A 26,954-nucleotide genomic window follows, 5' to 3' on the forward strand; every position below is an offset into this window, starting at 1 on the left:
ATGTGCAAGTAGAGATACTGGGGTGCAAAGGAGCAAGATAAATAAATAAATATAGTATGGGGATGAGGTAGTTGGATGGGCTATTTATAATAATAATAATAATATATGCCATTTAGCAGACGCTTTTATCCAAAGCGACTTACAGTCATGTGTGCATACATTCTACGTATGGGTGGTCCCGGGGATCGAACCCACTACCCTGGCGTTACAAGTGCCATGCTCTACCAACTGAGCTACACAGGACCACATATTTACAGATGGGCTATGTACAGGTGCAGTGATCTGCTCTGACAGCTGTGAGCTGCTCTGACAGCTGAATATTACTTAGCCAAGCTTCTAGACCAAGATCTCAGTCTAGCAGTATAACACTAGCCAACCATGTGACTTATTTACATGTTGCCACAGACAGGAATTAGAATGGAGCGTGTGCGCGCGAACATTGACATCGGTTTTGATTTGAAGGGGGTGGTAGCATCTAACAATTGGATTTAATTATTTCCTGACCACCGCTCGGTGATGCAAACAACTCATTTATTTTCAGAACCGTCCACTGACCACGGATGTACCCTCCGACGTGGTAAAAGCGTAGCAAATCAGGCACAGACTTTCATTGTCATTCTTACTTCTTACTATTGTATTGTTGATGTGTTGATGTATTTCAATCTATAACTGCCATGTGGGTATATTAACTCAAATCAACAAGTTCAACAACATGACCCAGCTGTTCCACACAAAAACTACTTTTTCATATTTCAATCTTAAATATTGCCAGGTTGTTTTTGTCCCACTGGGTGTTCATTTAATTAGTTCAGTGTTGTAAATCCCTTTTGGTATTTGTGAGTTCAACATTATTCAACTATCTGTGTACTGCATTGTATTCAACCACAAGTATACTGCTGTATTACTGAGCTATGGCATGTGGTGGAAGAAGGGGAACATAATCATAATAGGACTAATAGCGTACAAGACAAGACACGGGGAGGGAAGCTCAAAATAAAAATATGCCAGCCAGAGGAGCCAGTGTATGAATGAAACTGATTTGCACATAGTGGCCGATGACATTATTGCAGGAAAACTTAAATCCAATTGACCTAATCTCTACCAGCCTGTCACATGCAACTAGAGTGGGAAAAAACTAGACCACTTTTACTCCACACACAGAGATGTGTACAAAGCTCTCCCTCGCCCTCCATTTGGCAAATCTGATCATAATTCTATCCTCCTGATTCCTGCTTACAAGCAAAAACTAAACCAGGAAGCACCAGCGACTCGCTCAATACGGAAGTGGTCAGATGTATGCTACAGGACTGTTTTGCTAGCACAGAGTAGAATATGTTCAAAAATCAAATCAAATGTATTTGTCGCATACACATGGTTAGCAGGTGTTAATGCAAGTGTAGCAAAATGCGTGTGCTTCTAGTTCCGACCATGCAGTAATATCTAACAAGTAATATATCTAACAATTTCACAACAACTACCGTATACACACAAGTGTAAAGGAATGAATACGAATATGTACATAAAATGATATGAATGAGTGATGTCCGAATGGCTTAGGCAAGATGCAGTAGATGGTAAAGAGTACAGTTTATACATATGAGATGAGTAATGTAGGGTATGTAAACAAGATGCAGTAGATGGAAAAGAGTACAGTTTATACATATGAGATGAGTAATGTAGGATATGAAAACATTATATAAAGTGGCATTGTTTAAAGTGGCTAGTGATACATTACATCAAGATGGCAAGATGCAGTAGATGGTATAGAGTACAGTATATACATATGAGATGAGTAATGTAGGGTATGAGAACATTATATAAAGTGGCATTGTTTAAAGTGGCTAGTGATTGTTAAGGAATTTTTTTTATCAATAATGACTAATTATGTATACATTTCAATCAGGACTGACTAATCAGAATACTATTATGTTACTGTATATGTATGAATTTTATTTTTTATCCTAGTACTGAATATAATGTGTGTAATTATAGTCAAGAAGTAGAACAATGACTGTCTGTTCCTTGGTAGAAATGAATGAACTTATCAGACTGGCTAGAATGCTTATCTACACAGGCAGACCTTGGCTCGGGTAATAAATTATCTAAATTAGGAGAAACGATGTGGGAAGGCTTGAAACTATACAGCCTTTGTACCAGGGTGAAGAAGAGACGGGACAGTTCGAAAACTAATGACGTCATTTTCAGTTTATAACCTGTGGTAAACTGTATCATGTTCAGTAGTCTCGGGAATAAAAGCTGCTGATTGATTTTGAGACTGGTCTCTGTCCATTTTATGCAAATAAGAGTCTTACAAATTCTTAGGGATTGACAGAGTGTTTAATTTTAATTGGGTATTAAAACATATAGGAATATAATTCCTGATGCAGTAGATGGTATAGCGTACAGTATATACATATGAGATGAGTAATGTAGGGTATGTAAACATTATATCATATAAGTGGCTAGTGATACATTACATCAAGATGGCAAGATGCAGTAGATGGTATAGAGTACAGTATATACATATGAGATGAATAATGTAGGGTAAGTAAACATTATTTAATATAAAGTGGCAAGTGATAAATTGATTACATCAATTTTTCCATTATTAAAGTGGCTGGAGTTGAGTCAGTATGTTGGCTGTTTAACAGTCTGATGGCCTTGAGATAGAAGCTGTTTTTCAGTCTCTCGGTCCCAGCTTTGATGCACCTGTACTGACCTCGCCTTCTGGATGATAGCGGGGTGAACAGGCAGTGGCTCGGGTGGTTGTTGTTCTTGATGATCTTTTTGGCCTTCATGTGACTTCGGGTGGTGTAGGTGTCCTGGAGGGCAGGTAGTTTGCCCCCGGTGATGCGTTGTGCAGACCTCACTACCCTCTGGAGAGCCTTACGGTTGTGGGCTGAGCAGCTGCCGTACCATATCAAATCAAATTGATTTATATAGCCCTTCGTACATCAGCTGATATCTCAAAGTGCTGTACAGAAACCCAGCCTAAAACCCCAAACAGCAAGCAATGCAGGTGTAGAAGCACGGTGGCTAGGAAAAACTCCCTAGAAAGGCCAAAACCTAGGAAGAAACCTAGAGAGGAACCGGGCTATGTGGGGTGGCCAGTCCTCTTCTGGCTGTGCCGGGTGGAGATTATAACAGAACATGGCCAAGATGTTCAAATGTTCATAAATGACCAGCATGGTCGAATAATAACAAGGCAGAACAGTTTAAACTGGAGCAGCAGCACAGTCAGGTGGACCGGGGACAGCAAGGAGTCATCATGTCAGGTTGTCCTGAGGCACGGTCCTAGGGCTCAGGTCCTCCGAGAGAGAGAAAGAAAGAGAGAATTAGAGAGAGCATATGTGGGGTGGCCAGTCCTCTTCTGGCTGTGCCGGGTGGAGATTATAACAGAACATGGCCAAGATGTTCAAATGTTCATAAATGACCAGCATGGTCGAATAATAGTAAGGCAGATCAGTTGAAACTGGAGCAGCAGCATGGCCAGGTGGATTGGGGACAGCAAGGAGTCATCATGTCAGGTAGTCCTGGGGCATGGTCCTAGGGCTCAGGTCCTCCGAGAGAGAGTACCATACAGCCCGACAGGATGCTCTCGACAGGATGCTCTCGATTGTGCATCTGTAAAAGTTTGAGTGTTTTTGGTGACAAGCTGAATTTCTTCAGCCTCCTGAGGTTGAAGAGGTGCTGCTGCTCCTTCTTCACCATGCTGTCTGTGAGGGTGGACAAATTCAGTTTGTCCGTGATGTGTACGCCGAGGAACTTAAAACTCTCCACCCTTTCCACTACTGTCCCGTCAATGTAGATAGGGGGTTGCTCCCTCTGCTGTTTCCTGAAGTCCACGATCATCTCCTTTGTTTTGTTGACATTTAGTGTGAGGTTATTTTCCTGACACCACACTCCGAGGGCCCTCACCTCCTCCCTGAGGCTGTCTCGTCGTTGTTGGTAATCAAGCCAACCACTGTAGTTTCGTCTACAAACTTGATGATTGAGTTGGAGGCGTTCATGCCTACGCAGTCATGGGTGAACAGGGAGTACAGGAGAGGGCTCAGAACGCACCCTTGTGGGGCCCCCGTTTTGAGGATCAGCGGGGAGGAGATGTTGTTGCCTACCCTCACCACCTGGGGGCGGCCCGTCAGGAAGTCCAGTACCCAGTTGCACAGGGCGGGGTCGAGACCCAGGGTCTCGAGCTTGATGACGAGCTTGGAGGGTACTATGGTGTTGAATGCCGAGCTGTAGTCGATGAACAGCATTCTCACATAGGTATTCCTCTTGTCCAGATGGGTTAGGGCAGTGTGCAGTGTGATAGCGATTGCGTCACCTGTGGACCCATTGGGGCGGTAAGCAAATTGGAGTGGGTCTAGGGCATCAGGTAGGGTGGAGGTGATATGGTCCTTGACTAGTCTCTCAAAGCACTTCATGATGACGGAAGTGAGTGCTACAGGGCGGTAGTCATTTAGCTCAGTTACCTTAGCTTTCTTGGGAAAAGTGACAAAGGTGGCCCTCTTGAAGCATGTGGGGACAGCAGACTGGGATAAAGATTGATTGAATATGTCTGTAAACACACCAGCCAGCTGGTCTGCGCATGCTCTGAGGACGCAGCTGGGGATACCGTCTGGGCCTGCAGCCTTGCGAGGGTTAACACGTTTAAATGTTTTACTCATGTTGGCTACAGTGAAGGAGAGCCCGCAGGTTTTGGTAGCGGGCCATGTCAGTGGCACTGTATTGTCCTCAAAGCAAGCAAAAAAAGTTGTTTCGTCTTTCTGGGAGCAAGACATCGTGATCCGCGACGTGGATGCTTTTTCTTTTGTAGTCCGTGATTGATAGACCCTGCCACATACCTCTCGTGTCTGAGCCGTTGAATTGCGACTCCACTTTGTCTCTATACTGACGCTTAGCTTGTTTGATTGCCTTGCAGAGAAAATAGCTACACTGTGTGTATTCGGTCATGTTTCGCAAGTTCAGTTTTGCCCGAATGCTGCCATCAATCCACGGTTTTTGGTTTGGGAATGTTTTAATAGATGCTGTGGGTACAACATCACCAATGCACTTGTTAATAAACTCGCACACCGAATCAGCGTATTCGTCAATGTTGTTGTTCGCCGCAATGCAGAACATATCCCAGTCCACGTGATCGAAGCAATCTTGAAGTGTGGAATCCGATTGGTCGGACCAGCGTTGAACAGACCTGAGCAAGGGCGCTTCCTGTTTTAGTTTCTGTCCATAGGCAGTGAGCAACAAAATAGAGTCATGGTCAGCTTTTCCGAAGGGAGGGCAAGGGATTTTTTTTAAATGTATTACCTTTATTTAACTAGGCAAGTCAGTTAAGAACAAATTCTTATTTTCAATGACAGCCTAGGAACAGTGGGTTAAATGCCGGTTACTAGTCCAACGCTCTAAACACTAGGCTACTCTGCTGCCCCATGTGTTGCGGAAGTTAGAGTCAAATGTAGATCTTTCAGGGCCTTCGATGTGCCTGCTTGGGGGGGAATATAAATGACTGTGATTATGATTGAAGGGAATTCCTTTGGTAGATAATGTGGTCGGCATTTGATTGTGAGGAATTCTAAGTCAGGTGAACAAAAGGACTTGAGTTCCTGTAGGTTGTTATGATCACACCACATCATACACCCCCGCCCTTCTTCTTACCAGAAAGATGCTAGTTTCTGTCGGCGCGATGCGTGAAGAAACCAGGTGGCTGTACCGACTCAGATAGCGTGTCTCGAGTGAGCCATGTTTCCGTTGTTGACATGTTAGGGTACCCAAAAGTAGGTCCAAGTAGTGTTTTTATCTTAAACAGCGATATTGTTGCAGAAATCAGCTTTGTCTATGATAATAAAGTTATTTTGGCTGTAATGATCTCCAAAATCTGACACTATTTGGCATGACATACCCCAAGGGGTGCACGTTTTGGTTTTTGCCCTAACACTACACACCTGATTCAAATAATCAAAGCTTTGATGATGAGTTGATTATTTGAATCAGCTGTGTAGTGTTAGGGCAAAAACCAAAGCGTTTGGGAAACCAAGTTTGGGAAACGCTGCCCTGGCAGGTTTAGCTGAAATGATGCCCCTTCGTGTGTTGAAGGGTGATATGGACATAAGCACGATAAGGGAGAAAAATAGGCCTTTTAAAGATGTTATTTAAAAAAAAATGTTTTATTTAGCCTTTATTTAACTAGACAAGTCAGTTAAGAGCAAATTCTTATTAACAATTAAGTCCTACCGGGGAACAGTTTGTTAACTGCTTTGTTCAGGGGCAGAACGACAGATTTTTACCTTGTCAGCTCGGGGATTCGATCCAGCAACCTTTTGGTTACTTGCCCAACGCTCTAACCACTTGGGGCTGCAGGTGTGATTAGAGCATTGGGTCAGTAACCAAAAGGTTGGTAGATCAAATCCCTGAGCTGACAAGGTAAAAATATGTTGTTCTGCCCCTGAACAAGGAAGTTAACCCACTGTTCCTAGGCTGTCATTGTAAGTAAGAATTTGTTCTTGCTCAGTTAAATGAAAAATAATAATTAAAAAATAGGCTACCTGCAGGGTACAAACATTATTGGGCAAAGACAGCAGCACAAAGGGCAAGAAGGTAGAGACAACAAAGCAACCACAACTGTCAGTAAGAGTGTCCATGATTGAGTCTTTGAATGAAGCGATTCAGATAAAACTGTCCAGTTTGAGTGTTTGTTGCAGCTCGTTCCAGTCGCTAGCTGCAGCGAACTAAAAAGAGGAGTGACCCAGGGATGTGTGTGCTTTGGGTACCTTTAACAGAATGTGACTGGCAGAACGGGTGTTGTATGTGGAGGATAACACTGCAGTAAATATATCAGATAGGGGGGAGTTTTTGGAGCCCTATTAGGGCTCCAAGATACATTTTCTTGTGATGCCAGCCAATGACCAGCAGAGGACGTTAAAGCATAACATAGGAATTCACATTCATAGGCTTCTGAAATAACCCATGAAAAACTGATGTGGTTACTCCGCTCAGGCGTCTCTTTTTTTAACCAAAGGCGATACAGTATGACGATAGGTAGAAAGTGCATATCCAATAGAAATCCACGATCACACGTGTAGGCGATGTCATGGCGACGTTAGCTAACTAAACTCATGCGCTGAAACACGTTAATATAAAGTTGTTTTTGACGAAAATAAAAATGTAAGTTTATCACTTTCACAAGGTTGGAGTAATTAAACTACTTAAGACATTGGCTCTTATCTCGGTTGTGCCTTTATATTTCGAGAATATAAAGGCACAATAAACTAATTATTAATTTTTCACTTCTCTCATTGACTTCTCAAACCCCAAACCTGGCCTGTATGGTCTGTTTCACAAGCGTTCCCGGAAGTCTCACGATGTTGCACTCTGGGTTTAGAATGTGTGTTTTTTTGCCTACTACGGTAGTTTACATTGTGTGACACTTGGATACTGACAGGATGGATGTTGGTGGTCATGAGCCGTGACCACACTGTTTTTCTATGGTCGTGACAGAGGGAGCTGCGTTGACAAAGAACAGAAGGAAATATTTCAGCAGTTTTTCTTTTTTTCCAGGCCTAAATGTTGAATGTCTGACATAGGCTAATTAGCCAATCTGCTAGAAAATATATATATATTTCAAATAGACTCACGCATATATATTTAGATACTTGTTCTGTTCACTAGGCCTACTGATTATTGAATATTCATTTAATGTCGGCATATGTCTTTGAGATTTACCCCACAAACACTACTTTGAAACATGGGATCGAAAATGGTAGGCCTAAGGACAAAGGAGACATGTAGGCCTAAAATACACCTAATGCTGGACCTAAGCTTGCATCTCTGAGCAAACAGTATACTGTACCGCACCATAACCACATCGAGTGTCTCGCCTCTTACTTTGATGGATGACCCTGCAGGTTGCTGACGTACTGATACCACCAAATCCCCGTCGGCGAGGTGGTCCTGTGAGTTTTACACCTAATTCTGCCAAGTTTCCAAAGGCATCAGGGACCCTGTAAAGACTGCACTGAGGTAAAGACATTTTGTATTCCTAGTTGAATTAGTTAGAGAGCGTAAACAAAGTACAAACTTTTTTTTACATTTGAAATTCAATAACTCCTTGGTCATGTGACCTACTGACTTCAAACAAGGTTCAGAATGTCCACTGACCACCCTCCTATATTGCACATCCTTTAGTTTGGGGGGGGGGGGCGGACTCCGAGTCCAAGCAGGGGTCCGTAGGTCACATGACCAAGTAGCTATTGAAATTAGATACATTAAAAAAACATAGAAAATGAATGTAAAATTGCATGAGATGAAAATGGACAAACTAAAGGGGGGTGCAATGTGTAGGCCCGCTGAGTGTACATTCTGAACCTTGTTTGAAGTCAATAGGTCACAACCAAAAAGCTATGTGTGTGTCTATGCCATCGGGTTAGCTAGAACCAGTTTTGAATGTTGTAAGAGTAATGGTTGAAGAGCTATTGACATTTTGAATTGTCACTATGTTGACGGTCCCTAGCTGCTGTTGGTGGACGTAAGGAAAACTACAAGCGAATGCATATCCAGCCTGAATCTGTCTTTACCTCGGTAATGACTGCAACCCCTGAAAAATGAACAAAGCAAGATAAAGGCTTCTGATAATTTAGCTGATTTAGCCTACTATTTTTTTCTGTAAATCTATATGTTTATTTCATATAGACTATTTAGCTATAATAATAGACTACATCATTGTAGAGCCAGCTAAATAATAATGATAACCATAATTGGCAAGGTAGGTTACCAGGTGTAAGCTATGCTGTTTCAATTGAGGTTTTTCATGCAAACCTCTCGTGTGAATATTGAATATCTGGCCCAAGAGACACTTGTTAGAGAAAATTGATTGACAGTGTTCTGGGTGTTGTCAAATGCATTAACTTAAGAGTTTGATCCAAATGACAGAGAATTCATTAATTATCATTGTTGCACAATACAATATTATCAGAAATACATTCAGAAGACCAATGCTATTAATTGTACATGTCGCATTATTTTATTCAAATTCATTAATGATTTTAGCACGCACTGTTTAGTTATTCTCCGTCATAAAAGGTTAAGATATTAGTCAAAACAAACACGGCCTAATAGTATTTTTCTCAAGTCAACATCTTCACGGATATGATTTTAAATACGCCCCATTGCTCTATAATTAATTTTGGACTAAGCCTTGGAGCATTTTACAAGGCACATGGGATGTTTTCCTTTCAAATTTCCCGCTTAGCCTATATTTCAGTGCAAATCCATTCTCAATAGGCCTATAAGACAACAACAAAAATGTCATCCCATTTGCCCTCGATAAAACGTCAAATAATAATGAATCATTGTATAAATAATGGTTAAGGGGGCGCAACTGCGCGCCCTTATCTCTCGTCACCACATTGCACCGGTGTTCAGCTCGTTCCCCACACTAAGCGCCACACTGGACATGATGTGGAATTATATAAAACCTCACTTCCAGTTTCCACACAGTACGTCAGTGAATCTAAAACCTCAGACATGGACGACCCTCGACAAAATGGCTCCACACATACTCTATCAACAAAACTCCGGCTATGGTAAGGACAGCACACCCAAATAGGCATTATTTGGAGATTAAGAACATTCGTTTATTATATTTGTTGTTGGTGTGGATATGTTATCTGTAATGGAAATATAGAAAAGTGTTTATCATTGTTCGTTCCTATTTCTTATTGAAAATGCAGGCCAATTTGTTTCTCGGTCAAGGGAAATACAGCAGTTTGCCTGTCGATTTGGCGTTCACTTTATCTACCAATATAATAGGCTTCGACATTTTCCTTTTTTATTCGTTTAGTAACATATCCTCAGTCAATTTCCAATATCCACATACTTTGGGAAGGCTATAGGCTAAGAATAATTAGTGGATGATAATTTCATTCTGATATAGGTTACGGAGCAATAGCCTAATATATTCGTTATGTAGGCCCAGTCTAAATATGTTCTTAATCTCTACATCTTTATAGGCAATTGTGAAACAGAAAATGACCACTCTGTTTCTGTAAAAATGTGTGAAGCCAAGGTCTATCTACACAGTTTGGCTATGGAATGAAAAGGTTTTCGCCTCACATTTTGTGCACTCTAAAACCTGATTCAATTCGGTTCAAACGTTCAAAACCATAAGTCAATAATGAATGATAGCCTAAAATAAACGACGCAAAAACGTACTCTATACCCTGTTATTGTCATTACCTTTTAAACGCACGAGCCATAACCTTGTAAGTCGCTCTGGATAAGAGCGTCTGCTAAATGACTTAAATGTAATGTAAATGTAAAACAATATTGGTTGTGAAAAACACTACACCTATTATTTTAGCAGCATGGGAAGAAATAACATTTTGCAGCATGGAAGAAATAACATTTAGCAGCATGGAAGAAATAACATTTAGCAGCATGGGAGGAAATACATTTAATTTTAAACTAAGTTATGCTCAAGCAACAAAGTAAGAATATATCAAATAAAATACATTCAAAAGAAAAAGACAATGAACGAAGAATTATGAGCTCAATTGAAAAATATGTGCTCAAGAGTGACAGCGGTTATCATTGCAACTTAATGAATATGAGTGTGGTATAAGCTGCTATATTATAACGATAATGATCCAGCGAAAGACAAAGGCTAATTATATTGATGTTTAATTTAGGGGATCCATGTATGTGAAATGTTGTCTATTGTATTTTGTCTAAGTCTATTGTCTGTAATAGACATTAAAAGGAAGCGTTATCTCTGCGTGGACATTTAAAAATATATATACTTTTTTATTTTATTTAGACAATTGTCTAAAAAACCCAAATAAAAAATATATATATTTTTTAAATAGCCACGCAGAGATATCGCTTCCGTTTAACGGCGCGACGATTGTTGGGCAAATGCAACAATGTGGAAGAATGATTAGGACCCCTCCCTGTTAAAACCTGTGCGTTATCAGAATTGTTATCCACCCTGCCAGTTAATAGCAGCTTATAAAGTCATGGTCACGTGAACGTGGAGTAGCACTTAGAACAAAGCCAGCTATGTTACATTCTTTATTTATCTTTTATGTACAGGGCAAATAGAACAACAATTGTTTTAAAAACTATACTATTCTCTAAAGTAGTAGCCATGTCATGTGATATGGTATTTCCGATCTGATGGACTACAAGAGTGCCGTCAATATTGTTAATTGGTTAGCCTGTAATTGACAAGGGCGGCAGAAAATGCAACAGTGTGCTCAAACAGTTGAACACGTTGATAGTATAGGCCTATGCACCCACCTCTAGACCAAGAGCAAATGAATGGATGCAGCTATCTGCCTGCTGAATTGGTTGATGAGGTGGGGTGCGCGGGATTGACAGTACTGGACCCGCAGTGACGCGACCGCAGGAGTCTGCATTTTTGTATACTCATTAGAAAAATGAGTTTATTCATTAGAAAAATTGTATATTCGTAACAATAAAGCATAAGCATAAAAGCTATCTTGTTTTTGCAGGTGACATCAAGGATTAATATCGCCAGATGAGTGGGCTCTTTTCGATGCTCAACTCAGTCAATCTCGGAAAAGCCTACCATTAAGCCTTTGCGTTTTTACTAGGCTATTTCATGCATTTTTACGCACGGTCGAATCTATCGAATAGCCGTTGAAATGATGGAAAAACGGAAACCAGAATTTAGGCATCTCAGTCCTATTGTCAATGGGTGCAAGTCCCCACAGCATGACAGCCTGATTACTTCCATAACAGGTCGTGTCAGTGGGGAGGGGGGCGAAGCTGTTAGCGAGACACAGGAAAACACGACTGCGGCGTCGGGGGACTCAGCTGAGAGGAAGCGCGTCCCCAGGGAGCACTGCAACGGGACTATCTTCATTAATGGCGTTTCCAAGGAAACGGCGTACCACAGCGAGCTAAAAAAGTTAGTACCGGTTATGGAATTGGCCAGGGGAGGGGGACCGGTGGATATAAAAGCTAGGGAGCAGACGGCAGACATTAACCACAAGGTAAAGACCACGGAACTGTGCAGACCGCAGATACCCCTTCCACTGGATTCCCGGGACCCGTTGTTGAGCGAAACTCGAATGGTGCAGTTGAGCCCGCTCGCCTTCCCTCTCCCTGCACGAGCGATGCTGTACAGTAACTTTGCTCAACCACTCGCCACCATGAACAGGTAAGGCATACTAACCGTTTGGTAATGTTTTTATATCCAAATTATGTGCGTGGTCTTGAGATGTTTATGCTCTGGGTCAACGCAATTATTGTTGGATATGTATTGGATTTATGTAGCCTAGGTCTATCCCAAGTTTAGGCCTGAAATGTGCATTCCGATTTAAATTGTTTTCATTATTATTATTGGCTATTAAATAGTAATAATAATAATGATTTGTGTTATTATAAATGCTTTGCGTTTTTCATTTCTTACTTTGCAAATGGAAATGCGTAGACCTATATTAACTGTCATAGTTATGTCCAACAAAATCACCAGTATAAAAGTCTATAGATATATTAATGTGTGGTCTAATTCCACACTTTTACATCTTTCTCTAGTAGCTATAGTGGCGAGACAGAACAGTATGGCATGTACCCCAGCCATCGGATCAAACGACGCCCCGCGCCTTATGAGATTGAAATCAACGATGATAATGGTAAGAGTATTTTAGATTTGAATAATTATGTCTATCGACATTTTGCTCTGGATATTGCATCAAACTGTCAGGGTGCAAAAAGGGGTGAAGGGAGTTTCTGGACAATAGTCATTTTAAAGAGAAAAGCTGCAACATGAATACAGAGAGACTGACAACTTGTAAAGTGCTGCATCAAGTCTAACTGTCATACCATTAAAGTGTGGTTTAACACAGAGAGCTGACATTTGGGTTGGTGGTCTTTAGACAGAAGGAAAGGGCATGTAGGGAATGGGGATGACAAACTCAGGTTCTGGAAGGCCACAGTGCAAGCTTTTGTTCCAGCCCATCTCTAACACATCTGATTCAACTATACTGTACATACTGCTGGTGTATGCAGACAGTGTATTATCAAACACATCAGAATACCTACAGTATTTAACACCCTCTCCTCCTCCCTCTCTCAGGCTCACAGCCTAAAATTGTGCGGCGGATCTTCACCAACAGCCGTGAGCGTTGGCGCCAGCAGAACGTGAACGGCGCATTCGCTGACCTCCGCCAGCTCATCCCTACCCACCCGCCCGATAAGAAGCTCTCCAAAAACGAGATCCTCCGACTGGCCATGAAGTACATCAACTTCCTAGCCAAGCTACTGGACGACCAGGAAGGTGTGGTGGGGGGCAGCAGTGGTGCTGAGGGGGCCTGGGCTCCCGAGGGCCATGAGGAGAGCCTGGTCCGGGAGGAGCTCCTCCAGGGCATGCTGTCATCCAGCAACTCCAGCTGCGGGAGTCTTCTGGGAGGGGATGGGAGTCCCGACAGCTACACCGAGGACCAGGACTCGTCTGTCGAGTCTCGAACGCAAACCTCCAGGGTTCTCCATCCTCACTCTGGACTCCATATGGATGAACACAACCACAGATGACTCAGCATTTTCCCTATGTGGAGAAGAAAAGAGACAATGTGAGAAGCAGGAGGTTGGCGATTTGGAGCATTTTTCCACCTGGGTAGAGAGGGGTCAATAGGGTGTGTCGAATGGTGATGCATTTGTGTTGTGTACAGATTTGCTCTTTCTCTTCTTCCTGTTTCGCTCAATGGCTCTGTCTGTTATTGGCCAATCCAGGGGAGGGTGTGTTCTCTGGTGGAACATGTCCCAGCTGCTGTTGTAAGCAGGTGATGGATTTGGAAGTCATGAAAGTACAAACTAAGTTGAAAATGAAGAAAATATTTTAAAACAGTGAAGGTGTTTCTGGAAAAAGGCATGAAATTGCAAAATGATACCTTTTCTTGTCTACGGTGAAAGTTTGTTTAGGTACACTGCTTGACTCTAAACAAGAATGAGAACTGTGTTCTTAAGTACTACAGACTACTAAATGTAAGTGACTTGTCTTCATTTTAGGGTCCGCTAAAGTTCATTTGAGTTCCTTTAGAACCTAACATTTGGGGTTTATCAAATAATAATGTCCAGACCTGAATGGTTTTCTTGAAGATCACCTCATTAGTTGTTGGATGGCACAGTTAATCCCCAGCACAAATAGTTATTCAGTGAGATAACTGATAATAACCGATAATCGGTCAAGACAAAAAAAAAGTGTGAGATCTCAGTGTGCCTGTCAATGTTGGGAGGAGAACAAAATGTTTAAAAGTCTACTTGTTAATATGATATTCACATAAACCACATGGTTGCAACATTTACCATACAACATGTAATTGAGATTATAAGTACGGCGCAAGTGCACACACACACACACACACACACACACACACACACACACACACACACACACACACACACACACACACACACACACACACACACACACACACACACACACACACACACACACACACACACACACACACACACACACACACACACACACACACACCATTCGAAGTTCACACACACCATTCAAGTTAACTGAGAGCCAAAACAAAGGAGGAAATGATTCCTGTCCAATAAAACAACATTATAATATCTCTGTATCTAAAGATATTTAAAGACAGGTACAAGCATTCCACTCTAGGTGTACATAAAACGGACAATGGAACATTTTTCCAACTGCTTCTTTCCCTGTAACCACGGTACATTGAGTTGATCCTATTTTTACACATTCACTTCTTTCATTTATCTTTTATTGATAACATTCATAAAGGAAGTGTTTTACCACTGTATTTAACATAATGTACATGCTAGTTTAGCATACTATTGAGTAACCAGAATTGGTACCTTTTAATTCTATGATGTATTAAATATAAAGTTGTTATTTTGTAGGATAAAAACTTTCCATCTATAAATACATGCAATGTTATTTCTCAGAGAATTGTATAAAACCACAAAATAAAAAAATGGAGAAAAAGAACTTGACAATCGTGTGCTGTTGTGCTAATCGTTTCCAATTCATGTTATATTTGTCCATCATCTGTTAGATAAGTGGGTCTATTTTACTTTAAACATTTCTGAAACATAAAAGTATTAAAATCAACCAGGTGGACCCATAGAACTACATATAGAATCATAGTGAATTATAGGATATGTGGGTAGACCCCTCACAGGAAGATGCTTCCCATTTTGTGAATTAGAGGCCTGTCTGCAATCTGCATGGGCAGTAGTTTGCAAACAAAGACATGGTGTAAACATTGTTCGGTGCATGAGTTTGATTGAATTCCAGTATATTTCAATGGCAGCAGTATAATTTATGGGTTTCAAATAGAGATACAGTACATGGAAGGAATTGGTATGAGGAAGGAATTTTATTTATTTTTTATTATATTTTTTTTATGTTGACCCCAACACCCAAAACTATCCATTAAAAATGCCAATTGAATTTCAACCCATTTTTAGGGCAGTTCCCACCATTTGAAATTCCAATCCCTAAAGATGCCATGGCCTATCATCATTGAATAATCCATCCACAGACAGACCCCACAATCAGAATAGATGCCTCTTCAGATGAGTTGCAATGGGTCAAATGTAACCTTCGTGTTCCCACCATATGAATGGACCACTATTGTTATGATCCACTAATAGGATTGTGATAGAGTGGAGCTAGAAGGTATCTAAGGGGGCACTGGGTAGCAATATGTCCTGATTACAGCTCTATGATGAGTGGAGCGATGGTGCAGATGACTGATAAGAATCACAGCCAATGAAAAAGCCATCAGAGACGGAGAGGTCAGGGTACTGGTCCCGTAGGGAATGAAGGGGTGTGTGTGAAATACTGACGCATCACCAGTTCCCATCACGGTCTACGGGCATCATTTTCATTTCAGGAGAACATGGGAAAAGAGCCTAATGGTTAAAAGCAGAAATATACTGTCTCTTTATAAATGGCTCTGATTGTAAGTAAACTAGTATATCACACAAAAATATGAGCATATGGGTCAATATTATATGTGTATATGTGGGTAAATATTATATGTGTATATGTGGGTAAATATTATGTGTGTATATGTGGGTAAATATTATGTGTGTATGTGGGTAAATATTATATGTGTATATGTGGGTAAATATTATATGTGTATATGTGGGTAAATATTATATGTGTATATGTGGGTAAATATTATGTGTATATTTAAGCAATAAGGCCAGAGGGAGTGTGGTATATGGCCAATGGCTGTTATGTACGACGCAACGAGGAGTGCTAGGAGACAGCCCTTAGCCGTGGTATAATAGACATATATCACAAACCCCCATGGTGTGTTATTGCTATTGAAAACTGGTTACCAACAAAATTAGAGCAGTAAAAATAAATGTTTTGTCAAATCCATGGTATACTGTCTGATATACCACGGCTTTCAGCCAATCAGCATTCAGGGCTCGAACCATTCAGTTCATAAGTAGGAATATATTATGTAGGTATATGTGAGTATATATTATGTGTGTATATGTGGGTGTATATTATGTGCGTGTATATGTAGGTGTATATGTGGGTATATATTATGTGTATATATGTGGGTATATATTATGGATGTATATACAGTATTATGTGGGTATATATTATGTGGGTATATATTATGTGTGTATATATTGTGTGTGTATATGTGGGTATATATTGTGTGTATATGTAGGTATATATTATGTGTGTATATGTGGGTATATATTATGTGTGTATATATTGTGTGTATATGTGTATATATTATGGGTGTATATGTGGGTATATATTATGGGTGTATATGTGGGTATATATTCTTCGTTAAAATGGACTACATTGATCTCATACTGCACATAAAGGACCCAGATTAAGACTAGTCCCACAATTCAAAGGCACTTTCAATTTCGATTTTCCATTGAGATTCATTTTTAGTCCAGAACTAGGTTTAATTTGTATGTCTAGGGAACTGGCCCTTAAGGAAGTAATGACACAAATACACAATGAGTGAGGTGCTACATCACCCCAGTATTTACACAGCAACTGTGCACTTGTCTCACCCCCACTATAATGACACAGGCAAACACAGAGATTAAACAAACACAGGTTTATATTTCAGAGGCCTTCACATAAAAGACGTGGATTATGTTCTGTAGCTACAGTGTATTCAGAAAGTATTCCAACTCCTTGACTTTTTCCACATTATTCTAAAATTGATTCAAATGTTTTTCCCTCATCAATCTACACACAATATTTAATAATGACAAAGCAAAAACAGGGTTTTAGAAATGTTTGCAAGTGGATAAAAAAAAGAAATATACATTTACATAAGAATTCAGACCCTTTACTCAGTACTTTGTTGAAGCTCCCTTGGAAGTGATTAGAGCTTCGAGTCTTCTTGGATATGACGCTACAAGCTTGGCACACCTGTATTTAGGGAGTTTCTCCCATTCTTCTCTGCAGATCCTCTCAAGCTCTGCCAGGTTGCATGGGGAGCGTCACTGCACAGCTATTTTCAGGTCTCTCCAGAGATGTTTGATCGAGTTCAAGTCCGGGCTCTGGCTGGGACATTCAGAGACTTGTCCCGAAGCCACTCATGCGTTGTCTTGTGTCGTGTGCCATTGTCATTGTCTTGTTGGAAGGTGAAACTTCACGCCAGTCTGAGGTCCTGAGCTCTCTGAAGCAAGTTTTCATCAAGGACCTCTCTGTACTTTGCTCTGTTCATCTTTCCCTCGATTATGACTAGTCTCCCAGGCCCTGTTGCTGACAAACATCCCCACATATGCCACCACCATGAGCCCTTTAGGTGTCTTTTGGCAAACTCCAAGCGAGCTGTCATTTGCCTTTTGCTGAGGAGTGGCTTCCGTCTGGCCACTCTACCAGAAATATAAAGGTCTGATTGGTGGAGTTCTGCAGAGATGGTTGTCCTTCTGGAAGGTTCTCCCATCTCCACAGAGGAACTCTGGAGCTCTGTCAGAGTGACCATCGGGTTCTTGGTCACCTCCCTGAACAAAGGCCCTTCTCTCCCGATTGCTCAGTTTGGTCGGGATGGCCAGCTCCAGGAAGAGTCTTGGTGGTTCCAAACTTCTTCCATTTAAGAATGATGGAGGCCACTGTTCTTGGGGACCTTCAATGCTGCAGAAATGTTTTGGTACCCTTCCCCAGATCTGTGCCTCGAAATAATCCTGTCTCTGAGCTCTACGGACAATTCCTTCGAACTCACGGCTTAGTTTTTGCTCTGATGTGCACTGTCAACTGTGGGACCTTAGTCTCATAGCAAAGTGCCTGTATTACTTTGTAATAAATTTGCTAACATTTCTTAAAATCCTTTTTGCTTTGTCATTATGGGGTATTGTGTATAGATTGATGAGCATTTTTATTTTATTTGATCCATTTTAGAATAAGGTTGTAAATGTAACAAAATGTGGAAAAAGTCAAAGGGTGTGAATACTTTCCAAATGCACAGTATGTATAGAAATGAATTTAGACTGGTGTGCAATGGAAATTTTATAGGCACTACACACGCACACGCACACACACACACACACACACACACACACACACACACACACACACACACACACACACACACACACACACACACACACACACACACACACGCACACACGCGCACGCACACCGAATGTCATATCTTTATACTTGCAACAGCGATCCAACAATATTAACTACAGGTCTGTGCCACACTTATCTACCAATTATGCATTGCTTTCAGGGTAACACTCAGAATAAGGCCTTCCAGAGTTTAACAAAACATCAGCCCCATCCATAAAAACCACTCTGGTGTATATCCACCTATAGATTAAATATGTTCATTTCACATTCATGGCATTATGTCCACTCAAGCGTATTGAGTATGAGAGCGAGTTCCCTCCATTGAAATAATGGTTTAAATCGAGACACTTTAACTCAGCAAAATCACAGCGGATTCTTGCCTCTTTTTAACTCTTAGAACCCTTCTCCCATAAGAAGACAGTGAGAGAGCAGTCAGAGCAGCCAGGAGCCAATCTTGGGTATGCGTTACAAATGGCCCCCTATTCCCTACATAGTGCACTACTTTTGACCAGAGCCCTATGTGCCCGTGTCAATAGTAGTGCACTGAATAGGTTACCATTTGGGCTTTTCAAACAAAAACCAGTGTTACAGACAGATAACAAAATAAAACCTCTTTATGGCTGGAGATAACTAGATAGACAGGGGGAGAAATCAATTAAAGGCCCCCTCCTTCCCTCCCTCCCTCCTCCCATCCCTCCCTGTCTCTGTGTGTGGTTGATGGGATGGATGGGATGGGCCATATGGGAGTTGTGTTCTCTCCAGAGAACAGAACTGAGGGCTGGTTCTCAGCAGGTAACGGGACAGTGGGGAGAGACGCTACTACTGGCTCTCAGGGTCGCTATCTGACATCATTGCCAACCTACTCCCCTGAGGTGTGTGTGAGGGAGAGAGAGAGAAAGAGAGAGGGGGGGTTGTGTTAATGAGAGGGCGGGGTTGGCTGAAAGGGACCTGCTAATTTGGCTGGTGCTAAGGTTAGGACAAAGCCTAGTACTGATGGACTGTATAAACTGACAGACAGACAGGAGGATGGACAGACACACACACGCTCATCATGTGTCCCTGGAGTCCAGAGGGGGTGTTTCCCCTAACCTTCCAGCACATCCCCCTTTCTGCTCTACTAATCCAGCCTTTTACATTTCCCCCATCATGTCTGAAATAACAACATGCACCCATGTGAAGCCCACTGCACCAACTATACCCATGCAGGCTACAGTAACTACTGAAAGTACAAAAGTATGGCTCTGCTAAGCATCTACTTTGACTGCAAAATCAGCTCCCTTGTTGCCTTATGTCAGTCATTCTGGCGCATTGTCAAGTTCACCTTTGCAATGAGATATAGTAAACTATAGTTTTATGATAACAAATCATCATAGTATACAACTCTAAATCATGTTAGAATTATAAATTAGGCAGGAGAGGGCTGTTTAACTCAGGCTAATATAGTTTACTATACAAAAAATAGATTTTGTCAAGTGGTAACTCCTTAATGGGCAAAAACTGAGTTCCACGGTTCTTTTCAACTAGAACCTCCAGTGACATATTAGAAGTGTGGTCATGAGACACTAACCAAGCCAAAGTCCTTCTTCAGAGATTAATATTTATTCTCTAGGTTTTTGTGTGTTTCCACTGAGTTGCTATTGGAGTGTGTTTATATAGTCTACTTCCTGGTCACTATAGTGGACAATCCCCTGTACCAAGTGTTATGTATTGAAGTGGATCTAATAAGTCAAATGTTCTCTAATTATGTGTACTTTTGTAGGACAGAGAGATTCATTTGCACATCTGAAATAATACAAATATTTGCATATTTTCTGTTAATAGATGGATGACTTACAAATGTCAATCTCTGAATGAAATCAGCAAATAAAACATAGGTTATAGCGATTATTACCGAATCATCACCAGTTGTTTGTCTAAGCAGTCATGGGTTAATCATTAATCGAATACTGTGCCAGGATGTGTGTTCTTTACATGCCAAAAAACACAACTGAGCTACATAGAACAAACCTATTCCGAAGAGTTGCTCACAAGGCCATTTTGGGATCTAAAAACAACATTTTGTGGATTTTCAGAGTCAACAATGGGGAGAGATCCTACTGTGGTTATATGGCTGATGCTGACTTTGGGAGTAGTCACAGCTCAAATAGGTAAGAACTGAAACTAATGGTTATATTTGAAGTTTATAGTAGCCTACATAAAGAAATAGCTGCCTTATGTGACTGCATGCTGTTCCAACTCACTGTTGATAAGAGTGGGGAGCATAAAATATACTATATATACACTACAGGTCCAACATTTTAGAACACCTACTCATTCAATAGTTTTTCTTTACTTTTACTATTTTCACATTGTAGGATAATAGTGAAGATATCAAAACTATGAAATAACACATATGGAATCATGTAGTAACCAAAGTGTTAAACAAATCAAAATATATTTTTTCTTTGAGATTCTTCAAAGTAGCCACCCTTTGCCTTGATGACAGCTTTGCACACATTCTCTCAACCAGCTTCATGAGGTAGTCACCTGGAATGCATTTCAATTAATTGGTGTGCCTCGTTAAAAGGGCATTTGTGTTGTGACAAGGTAGAGTGGTATACAGAAGATATCTCTGTCTGGTAAAAGACCAAGTCCATATTATAGCAAGAACAGCTAAAATAAGCAAAGAGAAATGACAGTCCATCATTATTTTAAGACATGAAGGTCAGTCAATCTGGAACATTTCAAGAACTTTGAAAGTTTCTTCAAGTGCAGTCACAAAAACCATCAAGCTCTATGATGAAACTGTCTCTCATGAGGACTGTCACATGAAAGGAAGACCCAGAGTTACCTCTGCTGCAGAGGATAAGTTCATTAGAGTTACTATCCTCAGAAATTGCAGCCTAAATAAATGCTTCACAGAGTTCAAGCAACAGACCAGTGGTGGAAGAAGTACCCAATTTTCATACTTGAGTAGAAGTATGGATACCTTATTAGAAAGTTACTCAAGTAAAAGTGAAAGTCATCCGGTAAAATTCTACTTGAGTAAAAGTCTAAAAGTATTTGGTTTTAAATATACTTAAGTATAAGTGCTTTTGGTTGTCAGGAAAAATGTAAGGAGTAAAAAGTGCAATCTTTTCTTTAGGAATGTAAGTGAAGTAAAAGTCAAAGTTGCAAAAATATAGTAAAGTATTTAAGTTAAGTAAAGTACAGATACCCCCAAAAACGAATTAAGTAGTACTGAAAAGTATTTTTACTTAAGTACCACTGTAACAGACCCATCTCAACATCAACTGTTCAGAGAAGACTGCGGTGAATCAGGCCTTCATGGTTGAATTTCTGCAAAGAAACCACTACTAAAGGACACCAATAATAAAAACAGATTTACTTGGGCCAAGAAACATGAGTAATGGACATTAGACCAATGGAAATCTGTCCTTTGGTCTAATGAGTCCAAATTTGAGATTTTTGGTTCCAACCGCCACGTCTTTGTCAGACGCAGTGTAGGTGAACGGATGATCTCCGCATGTGTGGTTCCCACCGTGAAGCATGAAGGAGGGGGTGTGATGGTGTGGGGGTGTTTTGCTGGTGACATGCTCTGTGATTTATTTAGAATTCAAGGCACACTTAACCAACATGGCTACCACAGCATTCTGCAGCGATACACCATCCCATCTGGTTTGTGCTTGGGACTGTCATTTGTTTTCAACAGGACAATGACCCAACACACCTCCAGGCTGTGTAAGGACTATTTGATCAAGAAGGAGAGTGATGGAGTGCTGCATCAGATGACCTGGTCTCCACAATCACCCGACCTCAACTCAATTGAGATGGTTTGGGATGAGTTGGACCGCAGAGTGAAGGAAAATCACCCAACAAGTGCTCAGCATATGTGAGAAGTCTTTCAAGACTGTTGGAAAAGCATTCCAGGTGAAGCTGGTTGAGAGAATGCCAAGAGTGTGAAAAGCTGTCATCAAGGCAAAGGGTGGCTACTTTGAAGAATCTCAAATATTAAATAAATGTTGATTTTAACTACATTATTTCATAGTTTTCATGTCTTCACTACTATTCTACAATGTAGAAAATAGTACAAATAAAGAAAAACCCTTGAATGAGAAGGTGTTCAAACTTTTGACCGGTACTGTATATATATATATATAATATACCAGTGGTGGAATTTTCCATAATGAACCATCTATTCATTCATTTAAAAAAAAATGTTTTACAACAAATGTTTGGCCTTTTACTTACTATTTACATGTTCCCTCTGTCAGCATAATGCATGTGTAGGTTCATGGAGTTGTTTTCTCTGCTCATACAGGAGTAATAAAGGCCTAATTCACTCATTTTGTGGGGGGAAATGTTTGTATTTTTTATTTAGTTATATTTATCAGGGGTTCTGCAGCATCGTTAGCACCCCTACTTCCTGCATTTATGCGTATAGTTTTGAGAAATGAATGACACATTGCCTGGGGTTTCTTGATTCCCATCAGTTAAGAGCCTTCAGCCAGAGGATAAATTAATATTGTCACTCAAGAGTTTATCTTGACTGCCATGATAATAATCCCATCAACTGGGACGATAACTCAAGAGAATAAAAATCACATTACAGAACATTAGAATGACAAGTGACAGACATACAGTCTAAATTAAACATTTAAAGGTGGAACCTGTAACTTACATGACCGGGAGACCCATGAGGTGAAGCACAATTGGCCCAGCGTCGTCTGAGTTAAAGGAGGGGTTTGGCCGGCCGAGATTTCCTTGTCACATCGCACACTAGCGACTCCTTGTGGCGGGCCGGGCACCTGCACGCTGATTTCGGTCGCCAGCTGGATGGCGTTTCCTCTGACACATTGGTGCTGCTAGCTTCCGGGTTAAGCGAGCAGTGTGTCAAGAAGCAGTGCGGCTTGGCAGGGTCGTGTTTCGGAGGACACATGGCTCTCGACCTCTGCTTCTCCCGAGTCCGTAGGGGAGTTGCAGCGATGGGACAAGTATATTGGATATCATGAAATATATATTTTTAAAAAGTGCTCTATGTAACAATTGCACCTGTAACAACACGAGGAATCAAAATGATTGCTTAATTGAAGCTGCAAAATTAACATTTTTGGGTGACATGACCAAATTCACATAGAAATAGTAGTTATAGATCTGTCACTGTCATTGAAAGCAAGTATAAGAAGCTGTAGATCTGTTCTATGTGCTCTATTTTTATGCTTCCCGTTCTTCAGTTTTGTTTTTTGTGTCTTTTACTTGTAGCCTCAAACAGCTGAGAATATTAGATTTTAGTTAAGATGGTACAATGATTCTCTTGTTTTGTCACATAAACTGAAATTAGACAAACTATTAGAATTTTAGCAACCAGGAAACGACGGAGAGATTTCTGCATATTGCACCTACACACCGGTATCCAATGATGACTTCTCCCCTATGTCCTGATTCTTTAAGATAAGGTGGAGCGGGCACTGCCACAGTGGCTGACAGGCATCATAGCTGTGGCCGTGTTTCTCTTCCTCATCTTCGTGGCGTTTCTGGTCAACAAGGCCTGGTGTCAGGACTCGAGGTGAGCCAAGACACCACGTCACCTGACCATCTCCACTGTCTCCACTGCACCCAACGGCATGAGATTGACAAAACGTTATAATTGCTTCTGAATCTGAATGTAAGGGAGCGTTACTGTCTGTTTACCATCTGTTATTGATTACATGAAGGCCTGACACCAAAGAATGTGAGTGTGGGAAGACCCCTGGGTATGCCAACACCAATGGAGACAACTATGATACCAGCCTGGACATGTTCAGGTAAGATGCCACTTAATCGCTCTTGATTTGTAGTCTACTTGTCTTTTTGATTTTTTACCCCTTTTCCTCCCCAATTTCGTGGTATCCAATTGTTTTAGTGTCTACTATCTTGTCTCATCGCTACAACTCCCGTACGGGCTCGGGTTGAAAGTCATGCGTCCTCCGATACACAACCCAACCAAGCCGCACTAATGTTGGTGTGCGTGCAATTACATTAGGGCCTGTGTTCTAATAAGTATGTGTGTGTGTGTGTGTGTGTGTGTGTGTGTGTGTGTGTGTGTGTGTGTGTGTGTGTGTGTGTGTGTGTGTGTGTGTGTGTGTGTGTGTGTGTGTGTGTGTGTGTGTGTGTGTGTGTGTGTGTGTGTGTGTGTGTGTGTGTGTGAGACCCACAGGAGCAGAGATCACGAGGGTGCATATGAGAACATGGACCTCGAAGGTATTGAAGACAAAGTCACTGTCATGTGACCAATGAGATCCATAGAAGCCACCAATCTGTGGTTTGTCGTGGACGCGCACACACACACACACACACACACACACACACACACACGTATTTTCAGAGATATGCAAAAGCAATTTACCAAGAGCACTCCAAGCAAGTCGCAAAAAGTTTCAAGATCAGTAGAAATCCATTAAAGTGAATCTTAGAGTGTAGAATCTTGTCCAACAACTTTCTGATTTGTTTAAAAAGCTACAGTACATATGGGCCTAATGTGTGATAGAACTCTTAAAACCCATTCCTGCAGTCAAATCGCCATCTAGTGGCCTCATGGGTGGAATGTTATTCATCTTTTTCATAATTTCATAAACCATTTTTAAAAAAATGTACAGAAGAAAATCTGCTGTTTCTATTTCAGATAATTTTGTTATACTGTATTTCAGTCTTCTGTGATGTATATAAAGTGTAATATTGGGATGCAAACTCAAAATGTAATACATTACAACTCTAGATCTGGTATGATACAGGCGTCTTCTTTTGTATAAGCTCCTAACCATGTGTGTGAGGTTTATACATTTGCTTCAAAGTAGATTTGTTTAAGACTCCCAAGAAGCACTCTGCATGACCCTGATTTTGCCCACTGCTGTAAAAGGCTTTATTTAAGAGCCGTCTGTCTTCCCAGTAGTCTGATTTAGCCCACTGCTGTAAAAGGCTTTAATTAAGAGCTGTCTGTCTTCCCAGTAGTCTGATTTAGCCCACTGCTGTAAAAGGCTTTAATTAAGAGCTGTCTGTCTTCCCAGTAGAGCTTCCCAGTCTGTCTTCCCAGTAGTCTGATTTAGCCCACTGCTGCAAAATTTAACCCACTGAGCTGTCTGTCTTCCCAGTAGTCTGATTTAGCCCACTGGCTTTGTCTTCCCAGTTTATTTAGAGCTGTCTGTCTTCCCAGTAGTCTGATTTAGCCCACCGCTGTAAAAGGCTTTAATTAAGAGCTGTCTGTCTTCCCAGTAGTCTGATTTAACCCACTGAGCTGTCTGTCTTCCCAGTAGTCTGATTTAGCCCACTGAGCTGTCTGTCTTCCCAGTAGTCTGATTTAGCCCACTGAGCTGTCTGTCTTCCCAGTAGTCTGATTTAGCCCACTGAGCTGTCTGTCTTCCCAGTAGTCTGATTTAACCCACTGAGCTGTCTGTCTTCCCAGTAGTCTGATTTAACCCACTGAGCTGTCTGTCTTCCCAGTAGTCTGATTTAACCCACTGAGCTGTCTGTCTTCCCAGTAGTCTGATTTAGCCCACTGAGCTGTCTGTCTTCCCAGTAGTCTGATTTAACCCACTGAGCTGTCTGTCTTCCCAGTAGTCTGATTTAACCCACTGAGCTGTCTGTCTTCCCAGTAGTCTGATTTAACCCACTGAGCTGTCTGTCTTCCCAGTAGTCTGATTTAACCCACTGAGCTGTCTGTCTTCCCAGTAGTCTGATTTAACCCACTGAGCTGTCTGTCTTCCCAGTAGTCTGATTTAACCCACTGAGCTGTCTGTCTTCCCAGTAGTCTGATTTAACCCACTGAGCTGTCTGTCTTCCCAGTAGTCTGATTTAACCCACTGAGCTGTCTGTCTTCCCAGTAGTCTGATTTAGCCCACTGAGCTGTCTGTCTTCCCAGTAGTCTGATTTAACCCACTGAGCTGATTTAGCTGTCTGTCTTCCCAGTAGTCTGATTTAACCCACTGAGCTGTCTGTCTTCCGAGTAGTCTGATTTAGCCCACTGAGCTGTCTGTCTTCCCAGTAGTCTGATTTAGCCCACTGAGCTGTCTGTCTTCCCAGTAGTCTGATTTAACCCACTGAGCTGTCTGTCTTCCCAGTAGTCTGATTTAACCCACTGAGCTGTCTGTCTTCCCAGTAGTCTGATTTAACCCACTGAGCTGTCTGTCTTCCCATTAGTCTGATTTAGCCCACTGAGCTGTCTGTCTTCCCAGTAGTCTGATTTAACCCACTGAGCTGTCCGTCTTCCCAGTAGTCTGATTTAACCCACTGAGCTGTCTGTCTTCCCAGTAGTCTGATTTAGCCCACTGAGCTGTCTGTCTTCCCAGTAGTCTGATTTAGCCCACTGAGCTGTCTGTCTTCCCAGTAGTCTGATTTAGCCCACTGAGCTGTCTGTCTTCCCAGTAGTCTGATT

At 41.3% G+C, this 26,954-nt stretch overlaps 2 protein-coding genes across 4 annotated transcripts; both read left to right on the forward strand.

Annotated features, from left to right (window-relative positions):
* The first annotated feature begins 7,401 nt into the window (after positions 1-7,401).
* Positions 7,402-14,471, forward strand: tal1 (T-cell acute lymphocytic leukemia 1). Of its 3 annotated transcripts, none has more exons than XM_046301966.1 (4): positions 7,402-8,013; positions 11,505-12,175; positions 12,553-12,650; positions 13,094-14,471. In XM_046301966.1, exons 2-4 carry the CDS (start codon positions 11,658-11,660, stop codon positions 13,546-13,548), a joined length of 1,071 nt encoding a protein of 356 aa, XP_046157922.1. In that variant the 5' UTR covers positions 7,402-8,013; positions 11,505-11,657; the 3' UTR covers positions 13,549-14,471. The 3 variants fall into 3 exon arrangements, with proteins under 3 accessions (XP_046157922.1, XP_046157927.1, XP_046157913.1); XM_046301971.1 differs by lacking the exon at positions 7,402-8,013 and adding an exon at positions 9,395-9,575 and having other exon boundaries at positions 12,556-12,650; XM_046301957.1 differs by lacking the exon at positions 7,402-8,013 and adding an exon at positions 9,408-9,575.
* A 6,083-nt stretch (positions 14,472-20,554) lies between these two features.
* Positions 20,555-25,307, forward strand: LOC123991255 (PDZK1-interacting protein 1-like). Its single transcript, XM_046292673.1, has 4 exons — positions 20,555-20,715; positions 23,999-24,113; positions 24,262-24,351; positions 24,744-25,307. The coding sequence occupies exons 1-4, from the start codon at positions 20,649-20,651 to the stop codon at positions 24,814-24,816; spliced, it is 345 nt and encodes a 114-aa protein (XP_046148629.1). The 5' UTR covers positions 20,555-20,648; the 3' UTR covers positions 24,817-25,307.
* The last annotated feature ends 1,647 nt before the right edge of the window (positions 25,308-26,954 follow it).

This window comes from Oncorhynchus gorbuscha, linkage group LG02 (assembly GCF_021184085.1).
Source record: "Oncorhynchus gorbuscha isolate QuinsamMale2020 ecotype Even-year linkage group LG02, OgorEven_v1.0, whole genome shotgun sequence".
In the NCBI taxonomy this organism is placed as follows: domain Eukaryota; kingdom Metazoa; phylum Chordata; class Actinopteri; order Salmoniformes; family Salmonidae; genus Oncorhynchus; species Oncorhynchus gorbuscha.